Source organism: Haemorhous mexicanus, chromosome 1 (assembly GCF_027477595.1).
Source record: "Haemorhous mexicanus isolate bHaeMex1 chromosome 1, bHaeMex1.pri, whole genome shotgun sequence".
NCBI lineage: Eukaryota > Metazoa > Chordata > Aves > Passeriformes > Fringillidae > Haemorhous > Haemorhous mexicanus.
Window position 1 is genome coordinate 43,394,912 of NC_082341.1, and position 27,001 is coordinate 43,421,912.

Below are 27,001 nucleotides of genomic sequence, written 5' to 3' on the forward strand. Positions count from 1 at the left end.
GGTGGTATAATGCACATTGTTCTTTCAGTATGTGTAGCAGTTACACAGTAATAACACAAGTACATGGCCTAGACTTAAAAAAATTAGATATATCTGTTTCTAAGCACCTAGTCTGACACATTTTTAGTAGATTCGTTTTCAGAGCCCAACAATTTTCAAAATTCAGGATTGGGGATCAAGTAAAAGGTCCCTTAAAAAACGGCTGAGGCACCCAAAAGATTAAAATTTTGAATACTATCCACCAGGGCATTTGATGAGAGTTTTTTTGGTAGTAGTTTAATACCAGGGAACTATATAAAAAAGCAATAATAGCTCATATTTTGCAGATATTTGCTGGATAATCTTTCCCAAAGAATGGTAACTGCTTCTCTCAGAACAGGAGAAGCAGTTTCCCTGCCTCAGTGCTCATAATTTATTATAGCTATCATAAAAAATGTAGCTGCTTGTTATAGTAATTGTGACACAGCTATTAATGCAATAAAACCTTTCCAAAAGTTATTGTTCCACAGTGAAGTGTTCTCAGTGGATCTCTTGAAACAAAGATGAGCCATTTGAGCTGACAGGGCTTCAATAAAACATGAAAAAGCAGTTATACCTTCCAAATAAGCACTGTAATAAAAAAATATAACCATTATTTCTGCTAAAGTCAGTTAACTAAAGGAAACTTTCATATCCATAATTTTCCAAATTTTTCACTGAATGTTTCAGCCACTCCAGTAGGAAAAAATTATTAGGCTTTGTTCTGTAGCTTCTCTATAATTCTTGCAGTTTTACGTCAGGAGAGTAATAAACATGCAACAAACATATGCTACTTGTATAAATATTATCAACAAATTCTGTTTAATTTTCCAAAAAGGTGTTGTTCATATTTTTCCTTAGTGTAGGAAATACCTACAGAGGCTTCCTCTCTTTTTCAGGAGACTCCAAAGCCAGTCTCAACCCTCAGTTTTTTTCTCTGATATTACATCTCTACTCAGGTGTTCACTTCTCTGAGTGGGGAGAGGCATGCAAAACCATGCTTGGAATTTTACAAAATTGGTTCTTCTCAATACTTTGATGTTTATTTTCCTTTTTGTCATATCAGAGCACTCATTCTTTTTCACCAATGGCTGAATTGTGAAATTGAAGTAATTTCAAACCTTAAAAATAATTACCAATAGTGCCTTGCATCTAATGATGTCCCAGTTCATGGTAAGCTGTACACTTTTCTTGTAGAGGAAGTAAATCAAGTTTCAGCCAGGTATTGAGCTACATCTTTAGCTGGAGGAAATTGAAAGACTTCTTTCAATGCAATAGATTTCCAGAGATTTTCATCAGTTGAAGACAGGAGTTTGGATTCAGATAAGACATGATGAGTCACTGCTTGACTTGCACACTGCATCATCCAAGAATTCTTTATTAGATGAAGCCCACCTTGACTGTACATGTTAAAATGGCAAGACTGACCACACTGTTGCAATATTTCAGACTGATCCTTCTCACTTTATCCCCATAAAGTGTTTCAATCACTCTCTAAAACTTTTGCTCAGACAACACTGACCTGGCTCAGAATTGCACTCTGGCAGTATCCTTTTAATTAATATCAACAAGAGCTAGAAGCAATCATAATATTTAAAGCAGATTGCATTTTGCATTTGTGGAAAGCAGCAACTAAGTGGAGTCCTATTATGTTGCTTATGTTCTTTCGTTTTTCCTAGATGTGAGAGCATGTGGAACAGGAAGAAACTTTTGTGCAAGTTTGGGAATTACCTCTAAAGATATCTGTCTAAAGAAAGGTTGTTGATTTTACATTTTGACACCTAAATAAATTATGCAACTCAAAACCACTCAGACTCTAGCAACTCTTAAAGAGGAAAGTAATTTATCTTTCAGATGAGAAGCAAATTCAGGTCCTGATCATTTATGATTGTTAATGACCCTGAGCACAGTAAAATTTTTTAGATTTAACAAAGTTTATTTTAAAGTTATGTGCCAGTACTATTCATCTTTCAGTGTACTTTCTGCTTGCCTGAGATTTTCCAGTAGTTTCAAGTGAAAATATTTTTCATAAGTTACAACCCGATTTTTTTAATCTGATGTATCCAAAAGTAGTCTCACTGATTTTATTTTAGGCTACTCTCACATCAGATGTTTACAAGAACACACTTGGGGACTCACCATCCTAAAACTTTTTATAGTTCTGCCATTTCCTTCTAATTAGAAGCACCTTCATGTATAAGAAGGGACTATATACCTCAAAGTATTCTATGCCTGCTGTTACACTGAAATGACAGAGAGTGGTACAAGCAGACATCAGGTTTTCTTGGGCTGTGAGTTGAGATGCTTACTATATGTAAATTGATGAACAATAACAGATATTTTCAGAAAGAGGTATTCCTTAAAATGTTGAATAGTGTTTGAGTCAGTGGGAAATTTTCTTCCTAGAGAAGGAAAAATTTTTAAACAAATAAGTAAGTCTTTTTCTCACGTTCAATATACTTTTTGTTGAACAAAATGTGTATCATGACTGAGCTGTTATGAAGTTTTCTAGCTGTATTTTAGGAAACTTCAATGATAACATCATTGACTACTCACGGAAAGTTCACTTCTCTAAACACTTCTGATCTATGGCATTTTACATAATTAAATTGTCTTGGTTGTAGTGTAATTAACTTGTCTTGATTTTAATTAGATTTCCTTGAGGTTTTTTTTTTAATTACTTGCAACCCGAGGAAAGCCTCATTGTGAGCATCCATCTGAAAACCCTGATGTGTTTAATAACACAGGGTAAAAAAATATCTGCCATGGAAAATCTCATCAAATTATATTTGCAGGCTTTCTTATATCTTTCAGAAAGGTTAATATCGAGCAGCTTACCTTGTCATCCAATTTCCGTGCGCTGAATGAAAGTTCAACGTAGTCATCGTTGCCAGACAATTCCTCAGCGATCACCTAAATGGAAAGCTGCATTTGAGTTGTGCATGGTGTAATGGAAGGGGAGAACTATGCCATTTTTCAGTGTGTGAAGACTGCAGACCCCATTTAGGAAACTGAAGTGCGGAACAAGTTAATGTGTTTCTCTTTGCCGTCAGGAAGGACATCACCTGGGTCAGCCCACAAACCTGATTCATGCAACTGTGCCTTGTCAATCACCTGCCAATGGAAAGACACCCACATCCACCAGGGATCCCTTTCCTCTGAGTGCTCCTCCTCAGAGTGGAAAACAGAGAATTCCACAATCCCCCAGTGTCCAAATGGACAAAAATGCTCTACAAGGGCTGTATTACTTGGGTCTGAAGCCCAATTATTTTTATGCCACTTCAGCATCATTAGGCAAGATAAATGAAAAAAGAAGTGAAGTCACCTGGAATTAGCTGTCATGAAAGACACATTAACAGCAGGAGAGCTCCTCTGATATAACTTTTTTGCAATAGCCACATTAGCAAAACAATTTACCATAGATGGAGTCAGAAGCAAGTAATCCTAATACAATGTAGTCTGATTCTTTAAGATTGTGTAGGCTATATCAATAATGATGCCAGTCACGGGGCTGTGCAATGTTATAAAAAAACCCAACAGAACCAACTAAACCAGTTTCCTAAGTAAGCCATTAAAATGCCTCAGGGGAGAGAAGGCACAAACCAAACATGGCATATTTCACTGAAAAATATTCTCCGAAACAAACCACATTATATTCTATTTGACAGTTTTAAAACTTTTCCCCCAGTGTAAATGTTCTCCCCATCAATTAAATCTTCAAAATAACTTATTTCCTGGGTGTTTCATGTTCATGACCACACACATCGCAGCCATGCCAGCTTCCCAGATTAGCTCTGGCTGTCTCCACCACTTGAAGTCCTTGAGGAGCTGCTGGGAAAACCCAAAAATTTGCCAAACTGGCTTGGCAGCAGCTACTGACTGCACCCCAAAACATCAACCATCAGAGATGCGTATGGGATGCCATATGAATCTTGTGAACCTACGTCAGAAAGGGCAGCAGCTGCCAGAGGCAAGAGACACAAAAGAAGGAGAGGTAGGAGGCCTGCAACACCACCCTAAAGAAGATCCAGGAGGAGGCATGGAGAAGGCCATGCTGTGGGGACACAGCTGGAGATTCACTCAGAAGGAGGTGCTCCGTGCTGGAGGAGGCACCTCTTTGTACATCCTCAGGTAAGACACATCCTGGAGCAGAGATGCCCCTGAAGGGTGTGTGCAAGTCCAGAGCAGAACTAAGAAAATGAGGAAAAAAACCCTCCAAGAGCAGCAAAAAGAATCACTATTTTCTGATCCTGACCTATGTCACTTGGCACCTGATCACAGGGACTGAGCACAACATGAAGCGAAGGCAAAGGGAGTGAAGACTATGAAGGAGGCAGGAGAGGTGTCAGAAGTGGAGTTGAGTACAGGAGAGGGGCAGGAAAAGTATTTTCCCTAGGAGTTTTTTTTTTTTTTAATATTTATTTCTCAGTAGTTAAAAGTTTACTTTGACTGGCAGTTCATTAAATTAAGTAAATTCCCTGAGCTGAGACAATTCTGCCTGTGACACCTCCCAGCAGTGAGCTGTGGTGTTTCTCCAAACAAAATACTCACATGCAGCCACCCAGGGGCACAGATGCTTAACTGGGCATTAAAGTACCATCACACAGGCACATATGTGGTGTGTCACCTCCTCCAGGCAAACATCAGCTTGGTGATGAAATTTGACCCATGGAGTCTGACACATTGCTCTTCCACGTAATTTGATGGCTTCCGAGATCTGGTTAAGCTGTGTGTGACCAACTGTGCTCTGGGATTTGCACACCAAATTTCATAAAGTATTTTTAACTGAAAATAATGAACCTGCCCTTGTAAAGGTTTACAGACCTCCAGCTGGAGAAGCAGAACAATGTTCTGTTTGCTTCCCACAGCCATATTATAAGACTGTGATATTACACAGTCAAAAGGCTAATAAAATTCCAGCAAAACTTGCTAAGATAGGAACTTTCAAAATACTATGAAAAACTCATAATTCACTACACTGAATAAGTTAGGAAACTAGTATTTCTAACTTCCATGCTTGACAGACACCTGGTATGTCCCCAGGTCCAGAAATAATGAACATTAATCAGTTTTTAATTATTCTGTTGAGACAAAAAAACTTTTCACAGACTTTTTTTTGGTCTGGGTTCAGTTTTCTCCCGTTCAAGTCAACTTGCACTTTAGAAATGCTGGACAGGAGCCAAAGCACATAAATAAGGTCCATATTTCATAGTTATAATCCAGTATGAGGCCAGCAGGGACTATTAACTCATTTTCTCTCATCTTCTGTTGATCACAGTGATTTAATTTTTGCCAGAACACTCCCCTAACAAGCCTTATAATTTTAGTTCTACTACAGCATTTGTGTTTTCACAAGACTAAACAACTTTGTGTTCCTCAAAGAAGAACAGAAGGGAGGTCCAGAGCACCACAGGGATGGGTGAGATGAAGTATGCCCAGATCATCTCAGCAGGCAAACCATATGAAGTTATTTAGGGAACAAAACTTTCTCCTGGTCCTATTCAGCCAGATGAGTGGGGAACTCCTTTCCAACCCCAAATCAAAATCAAGTTTACTGTATGCATTTAAGCAAGTCAATTCCCAGCCAAGCACATAGGAAAACATCTAAGAAATCAAACTCCCTGGGCTCTCAAATAACTACCTCAGAGTCTGCTGTCTCTTTTGCAGCTGAAGGCAGAAAAAAAAAAAAATCCAGACAATCAAGCCAGAAGAAAACCATCTGGCAAATCACACATTAAGGAAAAAAGTCCTTCTCAATCTCATGAGGCAACAGAGCAGATACCCCCAAAGCAGAGTATTTTATTATAGCCTTAATGCAGAGCTGCAAAAGTCACATGCCTGCCAGGTTCAGCGCAGACAAGATTGATCTCCCAAGCAAGCCAGCACAGAGAAAGATGAAAGAGAGGTAATACATTGATTTCAAATTTCAAGATACACATGGGGCTATGACAATACAGTCCTTAGCTGCATTACAACACATCTAAAACTAATCTCATCAACCTTTTTTTTTTCCTTGAGAAACTGGAAAAAGCCTAAGGGAAAAGAAAGATGAGGTTCCTTTATGTGTCAAATCAGGTACAAATTAATTTCTGAAGGTTCTAGTCATTCAACTAAAAGTATTCAAGCAGAAGAAGTTACTTGCTGTCATCCAGTGCCCTAAAAGTAGTTGACAGTAAGTATTATGGCTTTTTTACAAATCATACATTATTTGCTGCTTTTTCCTTAAAACAAGCATTTTTCAGAAACAGTGCAAATTGTCAAATAAACAATTGAAATACATTTCTCAATCAAGGGTTGTTCTGGTGGCTTAGCAGCATGCTTTTGAGAGAATAAGCCACTTTAGATATTTCTAAATAACAGGAAAACAAAAGCATGTTTAAGACTCACTTACTGTTATAGATGACTTTCCTGCTGTGTTGCCATGTTTGAGTAAGGACTTGGAGAGCTTCCTCTGAGAAACAATCTGCAGGAAAACAAAAACAAGGGGAAAAATAATTAGAATCTGTAGTAAATACATGGTTTTTTGTGATTTCAGTTTTATGTTGCTTTCTTTTTTCCTTTTATATCAAGGTACTTTCTCAATCCATGATCAGAGTTAACACAGAGTAAGACCACAACCAACAAGAAAGGTCCCCAGGAGGCCTGCACAGGATGCAATGGAAGGACAAGAAAAGCATTTGGAGTCAAGCAGAATGGGGAGGACACAATTCACTGCATTGAACAGAATAATGAGAAACACATAGATTTTCCTCAAGTATTGCAGTGATGGTGACAGAGGACAGAAGCAAGGTTTAACTGGACTAAAAATACAATAAGAAGGGAGCTGTAAACAGCAAATCTATCAGAGACACCTCCAAAACTCAACTCATTAATTTTTATTGGAAACTGAAGTCCATTTACAAGGAGAAGGAATTAATTTTATCTCAACATGTCAGCAACTCTAAATTCAGAGCAGAAGTAAGCAAGCTGTCCCACATTTCAGTTCCAAAATTGTCTCCTTTGCTTACCACATACCAGACCTCCCCTAGAACTCAGCATTATAAATGAACTTGGTCATCAACCAAATTGTAAATATGCTACAAATAAATGGCATCAGAGGGACAATGACAAAAGATTTTATTTGCCATATCAATAATAATGAGCATTCCCTTAAAATTTTGAAACATTTAAAACCAGACCAGTAAAAGTATTAGAAAAGGAAGAAACCTTACAATAATGCAGAACTGCTAAGCTACAGTGATGCTCCAGTGTGTTAGTCACCAGTAAAGTTAATGCTATATTAATTTATTTATTTATGAAGTGGAAACTTCAAAATGTAGACTGATGTAAAGGTAATTCAAACCACTGCTTAGAAGTCATAGTGTTATTTGTAATCTGAAAAAAAAATGTAGTACAGTTGTGCTGTGCAGATGCTGAGCAAAAGATTGTATCCTAAGAAAAACCTAACCTCTTGAATGTGGCCTTTATCCTAGAAGCAGTCCTTTCCACCTTCCACATCCAACAGTACTTGGATAACTTCATCCAAACAGCTGATCTAAATGATCCACAAATAGACATCTTTGGCAAATATGCCAAAATATTAGTTGCAAAAGAAAGGCAGTAACCAAGTGAAAAGGAGAGTTCCAGACTCTTCATGAGCGTCCTGGGCATCATAGAAACTTCAGCAATAAACCACAACAGTAGGTAATGGCCAGAGCTGAAATGCTCTGAGTAATGCAAAGTTGCAGCCAGCCACAAAATGTGCTGTGAGATAGGAGTGAATGGGATGCACATTTTAGCCTAACATCAACATGTTTGTCCTGCCCATCAATTTGCTGAATTGAGCAGAGAATCAAAGCTGCATGTCAGATTATCCTCAGCTACAATTGTAGTAGAAGCAGCAAGACAGAAGAAAGTTTTAAACAGGCTTTAAATGTGAGACAGGAGAACCACCAAATGACAGGACAGCACATCTGGAATCACTGTGACCAGTTTCTTGTTCCTATTGCAGCTATACCTGACAGGGGTATGTCTAATCAGTTCTTAAAGAACTTAAAGTGAAACACTCTCCTCTGGAAATTTATTGTATTAATTATCCTTATGTAAATATATTTTCCTAACAGTTAATCTGATTCTCTGCAGTTTAACTCCGTTATTTCTATCGAATGCACCATGAATAGGTAAAACAATCCTTTTCCCTTTTTCAGGCAATCCTTGTATCTGAAGACTATTACCAACTCCCTACAGTCTGAGTTTGTCCTATCTTTCCTTCTTGACCACATTTCCTAACTCTCAAACTGTTCTCTGTACTCTCTGATGAACCTTCATGGACTTGCTCAAAAACACTTTTAAAATAATGCTCAAAATTGGGCATAATAGCCCTGGTCCTTCCCCTGAGAAGCAAGAAGAGCTTCTCATTGCAAGGCTGAGACACTCCAGAATTACATTTGCCTTATTTTAAGAACACCATGATACTGTTAACTAATGTTCATAATAGGACCATTTCAGATTGCCAGCTGCAGTTTTGCAGCTGGCTATTACTTAAATGAATAATTTAGCACTCCTTTTTGGACTGCTTTCCATAACGCTGTCTCTTGCCAACATCTCACTCAATTTTCCAAACTAACTTTTGGATTTCAACTCTAGTGTTGGTCAGTGGCAACAATAGACAGGACTACAAGTAAGATGACAATATTACTAGCAGCTCTTTTTCTTCCCTAGAATCTTGGAAATGCTGTTTATGGTGACCTTTTAAGTCATCCATACATTTATCTCCTTGCCAGCTAAATAGGGTCAAGCTCAAATCACCGCACTCCTGTGAACTGGGAAGTGCAATTCAAAAAATATTGTTTGAGATTCTCAGATAGGAGGTAATACAGAAATATGACTGATTATTCTTAATATATAATTAAACTATGGGTTCTGTAGCAGCCAGACAATGAATTATGGCAGCTGAGGAGCAGAGCCTATTTATCTCCATGGCCAAAGATGCTCAGGCAACTTTGTAAAATACATTAAGCTAAGAAAACTTTTTGTGTGGTGGTGTTCACAGGGGTCCCAAGAAAAGGGAAGAGACGAGGATCTGAATCCGTGTTTCAGAAGGCTTGATTTATTATTTTATGATATATATAATATTAAAACTATACTAAAAGAAGAAAGGATTTCATCCGAAGGCTTGCAAGCAAAGGAAAAAGAATGGAATAATAACAAAAGCTCATGACTCTGACAGTCCGAACCAGCTGACTGTGATTGGCCATAATTAGAAACAACCACCATGGACCCATCAAAGATGCACCTGTTGCTGTTGCTTTCCACAGCAGCAGATAATCATTGCTTACATTTTGCTCCTGAGGCCTCTCAGCTTCTCAGGAGAAAAAGATCCTAAGGAAAGGATTTTTCATAAAATGTGTCTGTGACACTTTTCAGACTTCTTACATATACACAGCCATGGTATGAGATAGAACTTGGGTGGGAACCTGTCCTAGAGTAGCCTCTTTAGAAACAGCAGGACTTCTACCCCTGAGCTAGCCAAACTTTTCCAGCTCCCTTTGCTGCTTTCTGAAGGGCCACAGCTTTCAGGAGGCATTGCACAGCTCAGGAGCTCCTGTGCAGGTGGCAGATAGACAGCTCGAAGTTCCAGAAAGGATAATTTATTCTGACATGCTCATTAGTAGGCTGCATTAATGATGCTCAATCTCTAAGCCAGAAGCATCATTCTGACCCAGTAAGCACTCTGCATATGTAAATATGTGTATTTGGGTGCAAGTGTTTACCAGTTGTTAATTAAGTGGCCACTAAAACCAATCCTCCATCTGGCAACAATGTGCCAACATCGTTGCTTCAAATTGTAGCTGTAATTGCAATAACCATAAAGGAGCCTGTTTTCCATAGCAGCAATTTGACTCTTTTGTTCATGCACTGTACAAAATGGGTCTCACTGGTTTAAAGAACCACTTCTGTGGAACCTGCCATTAATTACCTATCATATTTTTGTTAATGTCTCAATGGTAATCTTCTTCTGAACATTATTATACAAAGCATTTGCTGACCTGATTTTCAGACAGCAAGTCCTAAACAATGATAACTTGAGGGAATAGCAAGCATTAGTCTTAGTTCAGAGTTACAGAGGCAGCTGCGTTGGCAAAATGTCTTACAAGAAGGTAATTGACCACAGGTCTTTGATTTGTCAGGAGTCTTTGGCTTGACTCCGACTTCAAAACCTTGCAATTTAAAACTTCTGCTTCAGAGAAAATAAAGGGGTTTCCCAAAACTGATGTGAAGAAGTGCAGAAAGTAAATATCTCTCTTCCTTCTAGAACACAAATAATAGAACCTAGTTCAGCCCTAGAAAACCTCGTTGCAATTCGAGAACATGTATTTTCACAACATTTTATTAGAAATATGACCTACCAGTCAGAAAATGGATGTAGAAAACAGTCCTTGTTCATGCTGAAATAGAGTTAATTTTCTTAGTAGCTGATACAGTGCTGTGTTTCAGATTTAGTATGAGAATAATGTTAACACACTGATGTTGTGGTTGTTGCTAAGTAATGCTTACTCCATATCAAGGATTTTCAGTTTCCCATGTTCTGCCAGAGAGGAGGTGCACAAAAAGCCAGCAGGGAAGATAGCCAGGATGGCTGACCTGAACTAGCCAAAAAGATATTTTATAAAACAGACTGCCATGGTCAATATAAAAAACTGGGGAGAGTTGGCTCAGAGCTGCTGATTGCTGCTAAGGGATGGGCTGGGCATCAGTCAGCAGGTGGTAAGTGACTGTACTATGCATCACTTCTTTCTCTTGGGTTTAAAATTTTATTTTGTTTCAATTGTTTAACTGCTTTTATCTCAAGACATGAAGTTAACCTTTTCTTTCTGATTCTCCTCCCCACTGTGGCAGGCACAGGTGTTAGCAAGCAGTTGCATGGTGCTTTAGTTGCCAGCTAGGGTTAAACAACAACAATCCTTTTTAGTGCTCAGTGTGGAGGGCTCATATCTTAGAGGTTTAAAAGGTGAGACACTTAGAGAAGTGAAGTCAAGTTCATTTTCAGCTACATACAAACTATTACCCAGTTCTGGCCTAAGAGCACCACATGTCCAGTAAAAACATCATACTAATGTTTGCACTAGGTGGAAATAAGAACACAAAAGCCACTGCTCTGTTTCTGAGAGAGAGCATATGCACATCAAGTTACTCCTATTAATCAGATATGCAATCATCTCAACAGAACATCATGTCAGCTAGATTTCTGAAGTGATAAGGGATGTCAGCCCTGTTGTAAGATGGGAGCAAGAAATTCCCTTGAAGATGATCCTAATTTTCCTTATTTCATACAAGCCCTTACAGGTTAAGGACAGACGCTCAATATTGTAGAGAAATCTGGACTTACATCGCCATTTGATCCTATTTCCAATTTAAAATATCTAAAATAGGCTTTGCACTTTTTTTTTTCTTCATCATTTTAAAAGTATGAACAGATGCACGTCTCTAGATAAAAGCACCAAGGCGCTGACACCAGCTGTGTACCGAGCACTGCTCAGCAATCACTCAGAGACAAGGACTCTGATGAAGGTTTCCTCTCTCCTGTGCCTGAGTCGTGACTAATCAGCACTGTGTAAGATGAGCTGTGAAATATAATGACTTGTTTTACCTGGCTTGTTTAAGAAACTTTTAAAATGTCTTTCTCTAGGCGGTCCTTTTTTAACCAAATATAGGGATAACTTTTAATAATATCATGCAGAATTCCCTATGCTCATAAATTGAGCCAACAACAAGTTTTCAATATAGGTTTTTAACCAAGTTATTTCAACAGCACTGATTCAGCTTTGCAAGGTGCCACCCTGAGCCAGAGCTCAAGTGTCTCAAATTCTTTATTTGGACTGTCCTCTTCTGCACGTTGGACTTTCTTACATGAACCCCAAGTTTAGCTATTTACACAGAAAGATTAAGCACAAATTTCCCTCAATCACAACAGTATACAACTTGAAGAAGTCTTTGTATCTCTTCCTTGCTAGCAGGGATAGCCTGAGAAAGAACTTTTATTTCCTAGCACCTCTGTGTTAATTCTTCTCCCAGATGTCTTATTCCTCCTACATGTACTTTCATAGTTGTTCTATTTTCTTCTAGCCAACCTAACTTTTTTCAGGACTGCAAAAAGAGCACCTAGTCACAGTTTATTAGCATTCTTCCCTTTATCCAAATGCCTTTTTCACAGACTGAATCTTCATTATCAAATATATTTAAGTGCTGAGCCCTTGGTGGTAAACACACTTCAAGCCTGGAGAAGGAATTTCCCACCAAACAGCAGTGGTACATACAGGAACACAGTATTCTCCAACAACATCCTCTAGAACCATGTTGATATATATCAAGGAAAGAAAAGTAGCCATCATACTTTCAAAAAAAACTTCTCAAATCTTGCACCAGCCCTCGTGCTGTGTCTTAACCCCAGCCAGCAGCCAAGCCCCACACAGTCACTGCTTTACTCCACCCCAGGGAGATTCAAGAGAGAATGAGAAGAGTAAAAGTGGTAAAACTCCCGGGCTGAGACAACAGCAGTTTAATAGGTAACTATTGGAACTAGCAACTGCTATCTTGTCAAGTTTGAGTGGGGATTTTAACATATACAATCAAACTAACTTGACTGTATTCACAAAATCCTTTTAATCCTCAATGCACAGCAAAAGAAGGATCCTGTGGGACATAAACATATCAAAAGTATTTGCCAGTTATGCTACAGGCTCTTTTAAGCTCTTCCCTTCTAGTATAAAAGTAAAACCTTTAAAGCACCTTCTACACTGCTAAAAAGTCTCCCAAAGGAAGGACAGCAATACTTTCATGATATTGCTGTAAGTGGAATGATGCAACCAGAGTGGCAAGACAAACAACTGAAGATTTAACACTTGTAAAATATATTCTGAAGCTTGTAAATTTAAATATTAGTCCATTCAAATCAGATACTGTAAGTTTCTAAACACCCAAAAATATAATGTCAGATCTTAACGGCATTTCACCTGTGCAGGTGAATCATGAATGACCAATTTTAAGGACGGGCAGCAGAAGTATCTCTACCTCACAGTGTAAAAACTCTCTCCCTCTTCACACATTCCTCTTCAGCCGGGTTTGTGTTAAAGCAAGGTTTATACAAATCTGATGTGCTTGTGTTTATCTTGCCATCTATCCCCCAGCTGTTTTTGAGCCCACCTAATAGTTCTCATGAACAGAGTTGCAGATGCACCAAGCACACAACATTTCAACAACGAAGAGAGACCAGACATTATATAAATGTCAGAGACTGTATTCCACTCTCATTGAAAAAAAAAAGGTTTTGGGGAATTGGTCACAGACACTGAGAAATCCCTTCAGGTGATCAAGCTCAGATGTATAAGTCCACAGAGAAGAAAGTTTCATTCTAACTGCTCACAAAATTCTTGTTCCTTCATAGATCCAGTTTTAATGCTATAATCATCCTCTCTGTACATATGATTCTTTCTGTACCAAGCTCATCACTCTTCAAGATTTCTTTTGTTTGCTATAGTATTGTTCAGCTCAGAGTCTATTTACAGCTGAATTATACCTCTCCTTGTCTTTGTTAAAGATCTGTACCTGAAAATAGTCAATCAAAACAGAACACAGAAGAAGAGATATGCCTATCACAAGAGGCATAATGTTATTACAGGAAATATCTTATCAATAGCTTAAAAGGTCTTTGAATTTAATTAGTGTGTAGAGTAGCAGCCCTTTTAGAATTAGTCACAATAATATCTCATTATAATAGCAAACTAAATTCAAATTACTCTTCTAAAGACTGCTACAGTAATTCATACAAAAAGATAAAGCATGTGAAAACAAAGCAGTACAAACTGTACATGAAATTCTATTAACTATGGCAAGATTCATCTAGAAAATCTTACAGCCTCAAAGATCATGCTGCAATGGTAAACCAAGAGTTTCCTGGGGATAACTGAGGTTCTGAAAGGGTTAGGCAAAGTTAGGGAGAGTGCTGCATTCATTATTTGCCGCTGCTCTGAGTCAGCGCTGGTAGAAAATGACATTCACATCTAATAAAGTACATTATTCATCCCACTAATGAATTGAGCAACTTCATTTGGAAGGAATCAAAGACCAAGTATTTAAAGGTACCTAGATACCTAAGGAGGTCCACAGACATCTAATGAGATTCAGGAATTCAAATACCTTGAAAAAAGCTGGTCATATGTCTTTTGAACCACAGAAGCAGTCAACAGTCTATTAAACAAATATTCTCATGCAAACTGTTTCAGTTTAATTAATTCAGGTGCAATCATGACTCTTTTAGCCTTTCTCTAATTCAAGAGCAAGGGGATTTGCAATGGCTGAAATTGAACTAATAATCAGTCAGCTTTTTCAAGTGCATAATCTGCTAATGGCATATATTAAGAAAAACACACGAGAAACAATTATATTCATTACTGAGAAGGAAGATTTTCAATCCAATTTGTACACAAATGTGTGTATGGGTAATATTAAATATCAGAATAATCCTTGAAAATGTTCTTGACACAAAAAGATTTACATCTCTGCAGCTTTCTTCTGCTACTAGTTGAGCAAATAAGAGAGTAACAATATTTTAACAGTTCTATAAATTGAAAGAAACTAAACAAGGGATAAAATCCCAAATTTGAAAATAACAAAGGCCAGCCACAGTAAGTAATAGAAGTAAAGCCACAAAGGCTATTCCCATAAAATATGTCACAGAGAATAACCAACCCACAGAGCTGGGGTGGTTCACAGCATTTAAGAAATCAAAATTTCACTGGCTCCCATAACTTAATGATGTTGCATGAGCAGTAATTGAGAATGTCTTGGCAATGTTTGTTTAGTTATCACCAGAAAATGGTTATTCATTGAAATAGTTGTGAGCTCTTAAAAAACAGACTAAAATTTCTGGGTGAAACTTCAGAGAAAAAAAGTCTTTCTAGGCCAACCCCCTGATAATTACTGTGTGGTTAAGAAATTAACTTTGGTTATTAGAATGTTTGAGCCCTTACTGTACTTTATGATGCAATTTCAATGTTCTATAAAATTTATGGAATATAAATCTGAATTATTCCAATAAGAGAGCTTCAGAAGCTCATGACATATAAAGGCACTAACAAATAAACAGAACAGGACCTGGATTTGGGGTTTTGCTGTCCATTTTAGGTTCATTTTCAACAGCAGCCCTCACAGGTTTGTGCTGTGCATTGGTACCTGGAAAGGTGTGGATAACACACCAGGGTTTGGTGACTGCTGAGCAGGGCAGGCACGGCATCAGCACTGGCTCTCAACATCATCAAGGAGCTGAATGTGGGCAAGGTCCTGAGAGGCCAGCTCACCAAAAAAACCAAATTCCGTACCATGCACCCCAGCCAAGGTCAAATCACCACAAAATCCCAGTTGAAAACCATGAAAATCACACTGTTAAATTTCTGACTGTGCTTTTCCATCTAATAATTTTTCCCCATTGCTTTTTTTCATGTACATGAAACTCTGACCTATTAAACAAAAATCAATCTATCTACTGACACTCAAAACAATTACAGATTTTGTGAGCAACCAAAAAGCAACAGAAGTACAAAACCCTCAGGTACTAGGTGAGGATTGAGTTGGAGATTATTAGTCTCAGAGAGAGGAGGGCATCAACACTTTACCTAGGCACAGGGAAGTGGAAAGAAAAAAAAAAGAGGAAAGAGGGAAGAATCTACTCTCCAAAGTTACAGACATCTGTAAAACCATGACAAGGCACAAACTGATTCACAGCATCTAAAGCACCTGTAAGAAAGTAAGAGGTCACCTCTATAGAGTGGTGGCCCAAGATGGCAATTAAAATATTACTATTTGTGATTTCACTGCTTATCACTACAAAGCTGTTGGATGGGTGCCTCTGCTTGCCAGTGCCTAAGCAAAGAACAGCAACTATTTAGAGTGAATCAAAGAGTTAGAAGATTAGTGGGCAGATGCACAGCCTGATGGAGCATCCCAAGCCATTTCTGCTGGAGCAGAAAACACAATGCCAAACCACTGCTCTACCCCAACATTCCCACTCCAAACAATGAGAGCTGTCATTTACAGCAGCAGCTCAAGAAGCCTGGTATTACTGCCTTCCTCTCTAAGCAAGACCAGCTAAAACTAAGCCATACCTGCTCTGGTTATTTTTCCTTTGTAAATTCAGGCTTTCTTTTGCCACTTGAAGGCTATTAAAAGTAATTGCATATAGGAGTGAGGGTTCACTATACCTCTGCTTATGCGCAGGAAGCCACCACTACTGTGAGGATGCCAAACATTGGGACAAAGCCCAGAGATGCTGTGATAACTCCCTCCTTGGAGACATTCAAGAGTGGACTGGAGAAGCCCCTGAGCAATCTGCTCTAATCTGTTTTGAGCGGCAGATTGAACTGGAGACCCCAGGGATCCCTCCTCACTTAAATTACTTCATGATATGAACAGGAAGAGCACACACTCCCAAATGTCTATCACATTTCCTTGCATGGTACTTCAAGTAAACCCCACTAAGGATTTGCTCCAGAGACACGACCTGGAGCAAAGCATCCAGTTTTGGGTCTCCAGAGGAGGGCCATGAAGAGAGGATCAGAGGGGTGGAACATCTCTGCTTGGGGAGACAGGCTGAGACAGCTGGGGTTGTTCAGCCTGGAGAAGAGAAGGTTCTGAGAAGAGCATACAGCACCTTCCTCTACCTAAAGGGCACCACAAGAGAGCTGCAGAGGGACTATTTACAAGGGCATGGAGTGACAGGACAAGGACTGATGTCTTTAAAGTGAAAGAGGGTAGATTTAGACTAGATGTTAGGATGTAATTTCACTATGTGGGTAGTGAGGCACTTAATAGGTTGCCCAGAGATTGCTGGAAGTGTTCAATGCCAGGCTGGGTGAGGCTTGGAGCAACCTGGTCTAGTAGAAGGTGTCCCTGCCCATGGCATGGGAGTTGGAATTAGATGGTCTTTAAGGACGCTTCCAACCAAACCCTGCTGGGATTCTATGAATCTAATTTCACAAATATGTTTCCAATTAAGAATAATCTTTTTGAGGTTACAAGCAAAACATGGTACAGTTTCCTTGATTAAATAGCTCCTGTATGACTGTAAAACTTAATTGTTGAGCCCTGGTATTAATAGATATTAGCTTTATGCATTTAATTTGAAATTAAACAAAAAATTTAAAATAATGACATATTTTAAAAAATTATAGATTTTATTTTTGCACCTTAGCCTACCATTTAAAATGTCTCTTTATTTAAACAGTACAACACAAACAACTTAACTGCTTGGAGTATGGTACATTCTCTTGATGTGAAGTTCCTTGAAAAACTCTGTTTTATAAACTATGTGCAATTGCATTGCAGACCATATTTTAAGACCATGCTGCTAACTGAGATGAATTTGTTTTCACTTTCAACTTTCCTGCCTTCTCTAATATTTTAGGGTTTGTTTGATCTGGTTATCATTCTGACTGTAGAGAACATACTTGTTAACATTCTGCCAATCTGCACATTACCAGGACACTCAAGAAGCTGGGAAACTGGAATGTAGAAAGAGCCTTTCTCAGTACCAGGAACAGACTTTTAGTTCTTAAAAACACATCAAAAAAATCCCTCCTAAACACCTCACACTAAGCCTGCTCCTGTCAAACCCTTCAAGAGATAATCTGCTATTGTTTTGTCTCGAAGGGAAACTTTTGAGTGTGATGGACAAAACAAATAGCTTTGAGGAAATGTTTCTATTTAGCTTGAAGTTTATGTAATTACACTAATCAGGTACCTACCCACAACTAGTTGTTCTACAATGCTAAAATGTTGTGGCATAAGAAATTCCTGTTGATGAATCTGCTCTTCACATCCAGGTATGACTGACTGCATGCCAGGATGTTGCTAACCACAGTATTTTACCAGGAGAGGCACAGAATTGACTTGTCCTGGCAAGAGCAGTACAAATAAATCTTGCAGAAAATCCAGTGGGATGTCTCTAGACACTATATGGCTCAGATCTAACAGCCTACAAGTCATTGCCCTCATCACTCTCATGGAATACAAAATTATTAGAGCACTTGGAAGGAGATTATGGAAACCTTCCAAAGAAATGCATTTTTTCATCATTCGCATCCAGGACCCCAAATTTGTGACAAACCTGTACCTATTGGGTAGGCTACATGAAATACTGAGATCAGAATAAAGATAAAATTCACTCTCTGTGAGCTTACTGTTTACCCGTGCTATTGTCTTTCCCAGCATTTATTATTCATATTAATTTTGGTTTTGATAGAAGTATTACATGATTTGGGTAAACATGCAGATTTGCCACACATCTAAGTGATGATCTACAAACAGATACAGGTAGCACTGAATCTTAGAGATCAACTATTATCTAGAAGAGAGCAATAGAAGTTGGCACTTGGCACTTCTATGGGGGGGAATGGGATTTCTAGGCATCAGTCTTTCAGACTATGCCTAGAAATCTACAGCCTTCCTGGATGTCTCAGTAAGACCTACTTACACTGGGAAAGTGAGTTGGGAGGCAGACACATACTCTCACACAAAATTCTTTTTTATTCAGGCATTAAAATTATGTAGACAACAAATTAATGCCAAATTGTCTCAAGAAAAGCCATGGGTCTACTATCAGCACAAAAAGAATACTGTAATTACACCATACAGCTAATCAACAGTGTAAGCTCCATGTGTACAGCCTGTGCTGTAGGATTGTTAACTCTGGAGTCTTCATAAAGGCTTGGATGACAATTCCAGTGCTACTATTCTGGAATTTCCTAAATCAGTTTTCAATTCTATAAAGGCAAAAAACTAGAAAAGGGGGAGGAAGGAACACCACCAAAAAAAGACTAAATATGAGATCAGAGTCCTCCAAGCTACATTACTGTGAAGAGAATTCAGTTATTTTTTCTTGGTTACCATTGAAATTACGCTGCAAACAACCCAGCTGTGTGCTATTTATAGCCATCAAATCATTATAAAGACATTTATGCTACAGGCAGCAGCAGTGACATTTTCCCCCCCTTCTTTTTCAAGCCAATTAAGCAAGAAGAACATTATAATAACATTTTGCTTTGTTCCCCATTCCCCTTGGTGTTATAGGATAGCTTATTTTCATTGATCAAAACCACAAGAATTCTGTCAAAAGGAACAGTGCACTGTAAATATCCTAAATACCAACATCTTTATTTTAGCTTCCAATTTAGTAAATGCATATATTTCATATTATTTCTCTTGCAGAGAGGACTTTTCCTCATCCAGCAGGTTAGGCCTAATAGCTGTGGGAAGAAAATCAAAGTGATTCCTGTGTGGTGGGGCTGAGTGAGGAGCAACAAAAGGTGAGAAAACAGGGAACCAAAGCTTTGCAGCATTTTCCATGACACGCTGTCCCATTCATAATACAAACTTATGTGGAAGCACTGCAAAGGAAAATCTAAACAAAAGTACTTCCTGCTCTCGGCACACAGCATGGAGGACAAATTTACACTCAGCTTAGTGAAATTTGGCATTGCCATTATGGAGAGAGCAGAAATCTGTGCTACAAAACCCTGCAAAAACTCTGTCAGTCTGAAATAAACAGTTATGCCTGGAACACTGCAGTGTGCCACCAGTCAGCAGCATGGGAATTCACCACAGAGTTGGCTTTGATGACATCTAGATATCGATCTTATGGGTAGGACTCATCACCCTTAAATTTAGTAATCAGAAAAGTTAAGTATCTCCCCTAAGCCAGCTGTCTAGACTCTCTTGACAATAGATGAGGAAGGACAGGTATCTCCTGAAGACAATTTATCCTAATCTAGGATAGGTGTCTCAGGCAGAATGAATCAATGGTTGGAACTGTCTGTTTCTTTCCATTGAACTTAAGATGGAAATCAGAAGAGTAACTCAGTCTAGACACCTAACTTTTGGATGACTGAGAGTCAGGGAGATGAATCCAACCCTATCTCTCTATTTGCCACATCACCAGGCACTACCCTATGTGAATAAAGTATATTTCTAAATGTTTCTTGGACTTTGAACTTGCTTTAAATCCCATGCAATATTAGGAACAATAACTTTCTCCAAAATCAGTCTATTTTCCAATGCCCAATGAGCATGGGCTTTCAGTGTCCAAGGCCAATCACTGATTTTCTATTGGCTGACTTGAAGCTGCACTACAGCAGTAAAACAAACCAGCAGAAGTTCTCAATTATCCCATTCCAAGCACCAATTAAGAATTTTGCCACAAATCTCGCCTATCAGTCACTCAACAAAGAACATATTTCACATAAATAAAAAAAGGAGCAACAAGGGGGACTAGCACTTACTTGTCCGAGCGTGCACTCCATGCCACCGAGGAAATCTGCTTCCTTCAGCCCATTGTGATTGCTGCTAATGTCATGGACCTCAAACCGCAATCGCTGCACCTCTTCAAAATAGAAGTCCACCGTGAACAGCTTGGAGAAGACGGGATTTATACAGGTTCGGATCACTTCTGTCCTGTCAACCTGCCACATCAAAAAGAGGTCACATGAGCGGCTTCTCTTTCTACCAGTGATGGACAGCCACGAGCTCCTAAAACACACTTTGCTCACTGTCCTGCATTGCCACGCAAATTGTATTCTATTTGCCATCTGTATGGCAGTTGTCTTCTGTTAAGTGGGCAGTTTTCCTTATCTCTTCCATAAACCAATCCTTCCTCTGGGGAGGGGGGGGGGACATCTGCTGATAACAGGCTACTGAATGTCACTGCATGACTGATAAGAACTACAGCATCCCATTGTGAGATGCTCTGCCCAGAGGGAGGAGCCAAGCATTCCTAACTGGATATAATCTTGAGATTCTGGAACACCAGCGTGGCTTCTCCACTGGATTTCCTGGAGGAACAGCTGCCTCTTCAACTGGATCTTCAGAGGAAGACTACACCCGTCTACAGGATCCCTGCTCCAACAGAACCACACCTGACACTCCAGGAGCACTGCAGCCATAATTCCAATTGGACTGCTACCAACACCCTGACCAAAAGGGTGCCAGGTTGTATTCTGACTCTGTCAGTGTTGTTTTGGTTGTTTATTTTGTCTTTTTATTTTCTTCCCTAATAAAGAACTGTTATTTATGCTCCCGTATTTTTGCCTGAGAACCCCTTAGTTTCAAATTTATAACAATTTGGAGGGAGAGGGTTTACATTTTTCCATTTCAGGGGAGGCTCCTGTGTTCCTTAACAGACACCTGTCTTTCCAAACTAAGACACTCATTTACTAGGACTGACAGCGGGGACTCTGGCCATGGACAGTCCTGTTTGTACTGTCAGCAGCAGCTACCCTTTCTGTGCTGGGCTGACCACAAACACAAGACCACCTTCCTTTGCCTCTCCCTTCCAGCAAGTCTTTGGGAGAATAACTGGGAAATAAACTATAGAATAACTACAGAATTTATATCTCCAGCAGTACCCATCCATCACTACAAAACAGCAGCAGAGTGATAACATTTCATCAAACTAAATGGAAAAGAGTGCAACACCACCAGTAATTACTAATTTCAGATAATTTGCGTGATTAAGGAGTGCAGAAATGGATCCAAAGCAACAGCTTTTCTTTAAAATACATAAATTTTTCCATCCTGCTAAGTTGCATCACAAGAATCTGATGGGTTATACACTGTTTATTCCTACCTCTGAGTCTTAAAACTTCTAAAGAAACATCATTAAATCTATATTGCTATTTCTTAAAAAAATTGCTCATAGATTACTTTCTGGTTCTCTTAAGATGTCGTACTTGGGCTTCCTATTTTTGATATAGGCATTTGTTATTTTTCATTATGATGCATCATTGGTGACAACATAAGCAATGAAGCAATTTCCTTTTTTCCACTCTCTTTGCCCTGGCACAGAAAAATCTTAATAATTCTGTAAGATTAAAGGAACTGATCCTGAAATGAAGTAGGACTCGGGCACATCAGTGACTAGATAGGAGTGGCTGGTATGCCATGGAACAGACAAATTAAATTGCTCAGAGGAAGAGTGATGAGATCCTTTGTCTGATTCCTGATCAGGAACATCTGTTGTGCAAAAAATGACAGCCGCTTGCTTCCCTTTTCAGAGTTTACAATGCATTAGCCTTTCTAGTATTTATTGGCAAGGACACAAAGAGTCAAGCAAATCAAAAGCAGGTTAAAAAATGAACAGTTCCTGGTAGAACAGATTTATTTTAGTGCTCATCAAAGGTGTCAGATTGACGGCTCTGACAGCCGAAATCCTTTAGCTAATCATCAAACAGATGCTACCACTCTTGGAATAGATGCAAACCAGTGTTACCATTGCTGCCTCCTCACACAGCTGTGTCAATGTGCTCTGACTATGCCAGGATGAGACCATCACAAAGACGAAAGCAGCCTTACTTGCATAATCATTCTTAATAGATTTGCATAGACTACGTGAATATTATGGGTTTGACATCAATCATGCAGAGAATAATAAGAATAATATAAGGTGAGCCAGGATACCAGCCACCTTCATTCAGATGCTGGTCTATCTCAAATTTTTTTTGTTATCTCCACTAGCAATCAGTATGACTCCAAATCACTATCACTGCTACAAGGAAAAATATTTCTTATGTTGGATAACGATGACTAATCAGTTCACTGAGACATTCCTGAGACCTCTTTTAAGTGAAAAGGGATCTGATTCAGTTCAGAACAGTGGTCGTCTCATGAACTAGTGCTTCAGCAGACCAAATAATCAAAACAATTAAATGAATGGTTTTAAATGTTTTTCATAGTCACAGCAATCTCCTAAACTCATTCCTTGTGTAAAAACTGTTAATTCAATGGCATGATTTTAATTGCATCATTGGTCCAGCAGATCTCAGGCAGTAACTTAAGTTTCTGTTATTGTTTCACCTTATCTCTTCCTTTCTGCTGAAAAGGGCTCTCCACTATGAAATACATCAAGATTTACACTTCCACTAAACACAGGTTAAATATGTGGGTGCTCAAGGGAGTAAAGTGCCTGAAAATGGAGGCACAGGTCTTCACACAGGGACATTAAGAATTTCAGTCTCACACTGAGATGAGACATTGTTTGCTTTTTCCAGCCTGTGATTGACTGACAGCCTTCCCTTGACAGACACTGTACTGAAATACAGCCATTTTACTGAATTTCCCCAGCCGTCCCACATTATTGAGGTGATACATCAAGCCAGCATGTCAGAGCATGGGATTACATGAGAAAAATCTGATGAAAGAAGCAATGCCAACAGCTCCACAAGCAATACAAAATTCTTTGTGCCTCCCTCAGCCATCAGCTATAGCATTAACCCCTATTAGTCTACCTTGCCCCCAGCCTGCTTTGTCAGCATATTTCACAGTTACCCTACTCCTTGGCCAGACAGTCGGGAAGTGCCCTTAGTATGGGAAGCCCGGCTCCATTCCCTGGCTTTGATTACTGTGCAGCAGGGCTGAGCACTGAGAACCAGCTGCAGTGAATCGTGGTGAAGAAGCTCTGGCAAACAGAAAGGCTCAAAAAATTCCCCAACTATCCCGGAACACCTTGGTAAGGAGATGCTGCATAAACACATGGTATAATGTCCGCTTGATTCCTGTCACTTTTTAAAGGCTGTTCTTTCTTTGATATTCTTGCTCTTGTACTGAATCATAAAGCCTTAACACTCTCCATTAGAAATGCTGGATGAGCATGAAACCTTAATGAAAACTGGTGGAAATACTGTTGCCAAGTGCAGTTTTCATGCTGATAACCATCAAAAAGTTCATGATCTACAGGGCTGCAGACACTTACAAAAGCAAAACAAAGCAAAAGAGAAAAAAAAAAAACCCTGACCTGGTTTTGGCCACAAGTCACCCTAATACCTGCAGGACCTGTTTACTGTCAATCAAATTATGGTGTCATCCTCCATGCTGACCCAAAATACAGAGTCATAGCAGTCTGACAAGATATCATCTTCAAGCCATTTGCCCTTAATCCTGCTGTCACCCAAAGTCACTTACAGCACTTTCACTTATATGGATGATGAAGGCTCAAATACTTAATTGCACTGTTTAGCTTTGCCCAGCCTCATTTACTGAGCACTCAGGAAGTTAAAATTTCTCAGCATAAATGTTTTCCAAAACATAATGAAGAGCACTAAATCTGCATTACTTTTGGGAAAGAAAGCTTTAAAGTCCAACAACAGTGTGTTATAAGTGAGTGGAACTTACACTTTTAGTCTTGTTACAGAAAACCCTAATCCTGACAAGACGCAGATTCTTCAACAGGACATGGACAGGGGTCATGCCCACAACTTCAGGATTTGCTGATGCCTGACATATGAGCCATCTGTTATTTTGGGACTTTGCTAGAACAAGGAATTTCTCCAACTCACTGAAGCAGAACAAATTTTCAAAAGAAACAATTGACAGCTACATGCACCTTTGGGCTGTGTCAAGAGTTAAAATTGACCTTAAAAAGAGCAGCGTTCATCTGACACCATGATCCAAACATCTGCTTCATGGTGCAGCTTCATCTGCACTTTCCCTTCAAGGACAATTTCAACAGAGGAAAGGACTTGCATCTTCACCTCCTGGGACGGACTCACACTGCTTTCCCTCTTCATCTCTTTAGGCCCTTGTCACTTCACAGAAGGTGGCACCCTGCTGAGTAGCCAGGATTACTTGGCAGGCCCATCTGGATGCAGCCACCCTGTGAGCTTCCCCTTGGGGAACCATGAATGACATACAAACACCAAAGTTGGCATCCACAGTGCAAAGTGCCACCTCAACAGCAGGAATTAAAATACAGGGAAGAAAATGGGCCTTCTTAATCCTTTGTCAAACTCTCAGGGAGTTGGAAGCTGAGTTTGAAAGCTGTTTTCTCTCTGTACTGTGGACATGCATGGACAATTGTCAGAAATGTTTGCCTGTTTCCCTGTTTGCCCACCATCACTGCTGAAGAACTGCAAAACTGTCTTTGCAGTCAGATAGCATCAAATGACAGAAGGCACAAAGGACAGATGAACAAATACTAAAATTCAGGCTTCTTATGGTGTTCGTATCTTTTGTCTGTGATCTGCTGAAAAGTAGTGAGTTTTGCAGAACTGTGATAAATATGGTATCTTCACTGAGGAAGCAGTTCTTTATCCTAGGAGAAAAAAAAATCACTGACAAAGAAGTAATTCAGTGGTTGAAGTATTGACTAAGGATCTCCACTCCATCTTCCACCATTAGTTGAGAAGTGAAGCCAAGGGAAAAGATCTGGCCCAAGGGGGATTTTTTTAATCTTCTTCTGTCAAAATTAGATGAAGTTTAAGCTATTGCATACATAAGGATGAGCAAAGATTACATGGAAGCTTAGTGTCACCTGGTATCTAGAGCTTTCAAGTGCTCATAAGAACAACTTTCTCATTATATCCTTGGGAATCAGGAAAATGAGGAATTGTCTACAGGACCCAAAGCTCTGCACCTCAAGGCCATGGCTGAGTATTTAGAACAGATCAGTGATGTGGAGAACTCCATGTCCCGCATAGATAATTGGTACCTATCTGCTCTCCACTGTATAGAAATAGACATGAAACTAGCACAAAAGAAACACATTTTCACTGGTTGTTTCTCGGCATCTTTGAGGTGAAGAGCAGCCAAGGGCCATGAAGAACTCACTGTGTTCTCACCAAAAGGACAATTTCGGGGGGGAAATTTTAATCAGGCTCATGAAATGGTGTAGCTTCCTCATGAACTAAGGAAGATCTTTGGTCTACAAAATTATACAGGTGCTGCAGTTCCTTCAGTGTTTGTTGCAAAAACCTAGTTGAAGAGGGAGAAAAATGAAAATTCCACTAGGTAGAGAATGCATGTACCACCAGAATGTGTTTTTTGTGGTTGTTACATTTTTAGCTATGTTTTAGTCCAACAAATTGACCCATTGTTCCTTATACATTTTAGAGGCCAACAAGGGAAAACCAACAAGCTCTATTTTCTGTAGAAGTCATTAAAAAATGCTGATTAAATCTAGTAGAATCACATTTGTCAGCTGAGATGACAAATAGTACAAAGGTGAAGGGGTAGCATTATTTTTAAGTCATCTGAATCTTAACAAGACTGAAAATTTCCATGATACAGTACCTTATGTGAAAATTTGATACCAAGCAGAAAGCAATTTACACTTTGCTTGCTGGTTTCTGAGAAGTTATTAATATATTTTTTATTATTCACAGTGCTTTCACAGCACCACATTTCTATCCCACAAATGATAAATTATTGCAAAGGTCACCATAATTTATAGCCCTTGTTTGCAGTTTAATTGATGATTGAAAACAGTGGAAAGAAATTACTAGATCCTTAATTCTTTTCAGGCTGTAGAGCTCAGGCCTGAGCAAAATCTTCTCAATGTCAGCAGAAACCTTTTGCCACAGGCTGGCTTGAAGAGAAGCATTTAATGTGAATGGTCTTTAAATTATTTGCAATTAATTTCTTTTATTTGTGTATCTATATAAGTATTAGATAGCTTATAACCCTCTAAGTCACAGCCATGAAGACCTGCTTTTCAGCACTCGAAAACTAATACATAGAAACAGCCCAGACAACTGAAATTACAGGAAAACTAGGATTATAATTTCTTAATTGAAAAGTTCCTCATTAAGAAAGCCCATTTCTCTGCTAACAGCCACTGACCAGCCTCTGCTTCATTACTTTTATTTGCTCAGTTACTTCTCATTGCTCTGAAGCAGGAAGCAGAAAATTTATTATACACACTACGTAAAAATTCTGTGAGAAGTTCACAGATGGAGTTGCCTTACATGCTCACAGCTTTTAAAAGAAAAGAGAAATGAGATTGTTGATAGGTACTTGCACGTGGTTTGTCTCATTCACTCAGAAACAGCATTCACAATAGCTCCAACAGTCACTGCACAGCCACTCAGTGCTAAAGTTACCAAGGCAGGGCTCACAGTTCAAACAAAAAAGAAAGTTTGGACTAAATTTCACTCTGAAGCTCTTTGTGAACCTCAAGAACTGGAAA

The 27,001-nt window shown here is 39.1% G+C and overlaps 1 protein-coding gene across 2 annotated transcripts in view; it reads right to left on the reverse strand.

The window, feature by feature from the left end:
• Window positions 1–27,001, reverse strand: part of CPNE4 (copine 4) — a 228,355-nt gene that overhangs the window by 90,739 nt on the left and 110,615 nt on the right. For both annotated transcript variants that reach the window (XM_059847547.1, XM_059847539.1), the window contains exons 3-5: window positions 20,328–20,507; window positions 6,410–6,481; window positions 2,857–2,931 (exon numbers count right to left, since the gene is read on the reverse strand). In XM_059847547.1, the coding sequence (XP_059703530.1) occupies window positions 2,857–2,931; window positions 6,410–6,481; window positions 20,328–20,507 (327 nt within the window). The remainder of the gene's footprint in view (window positions 1–2,856; window positions 2,932–6,409; window positions 6,482–20,327; window positions 20,508–27,001) is intronic.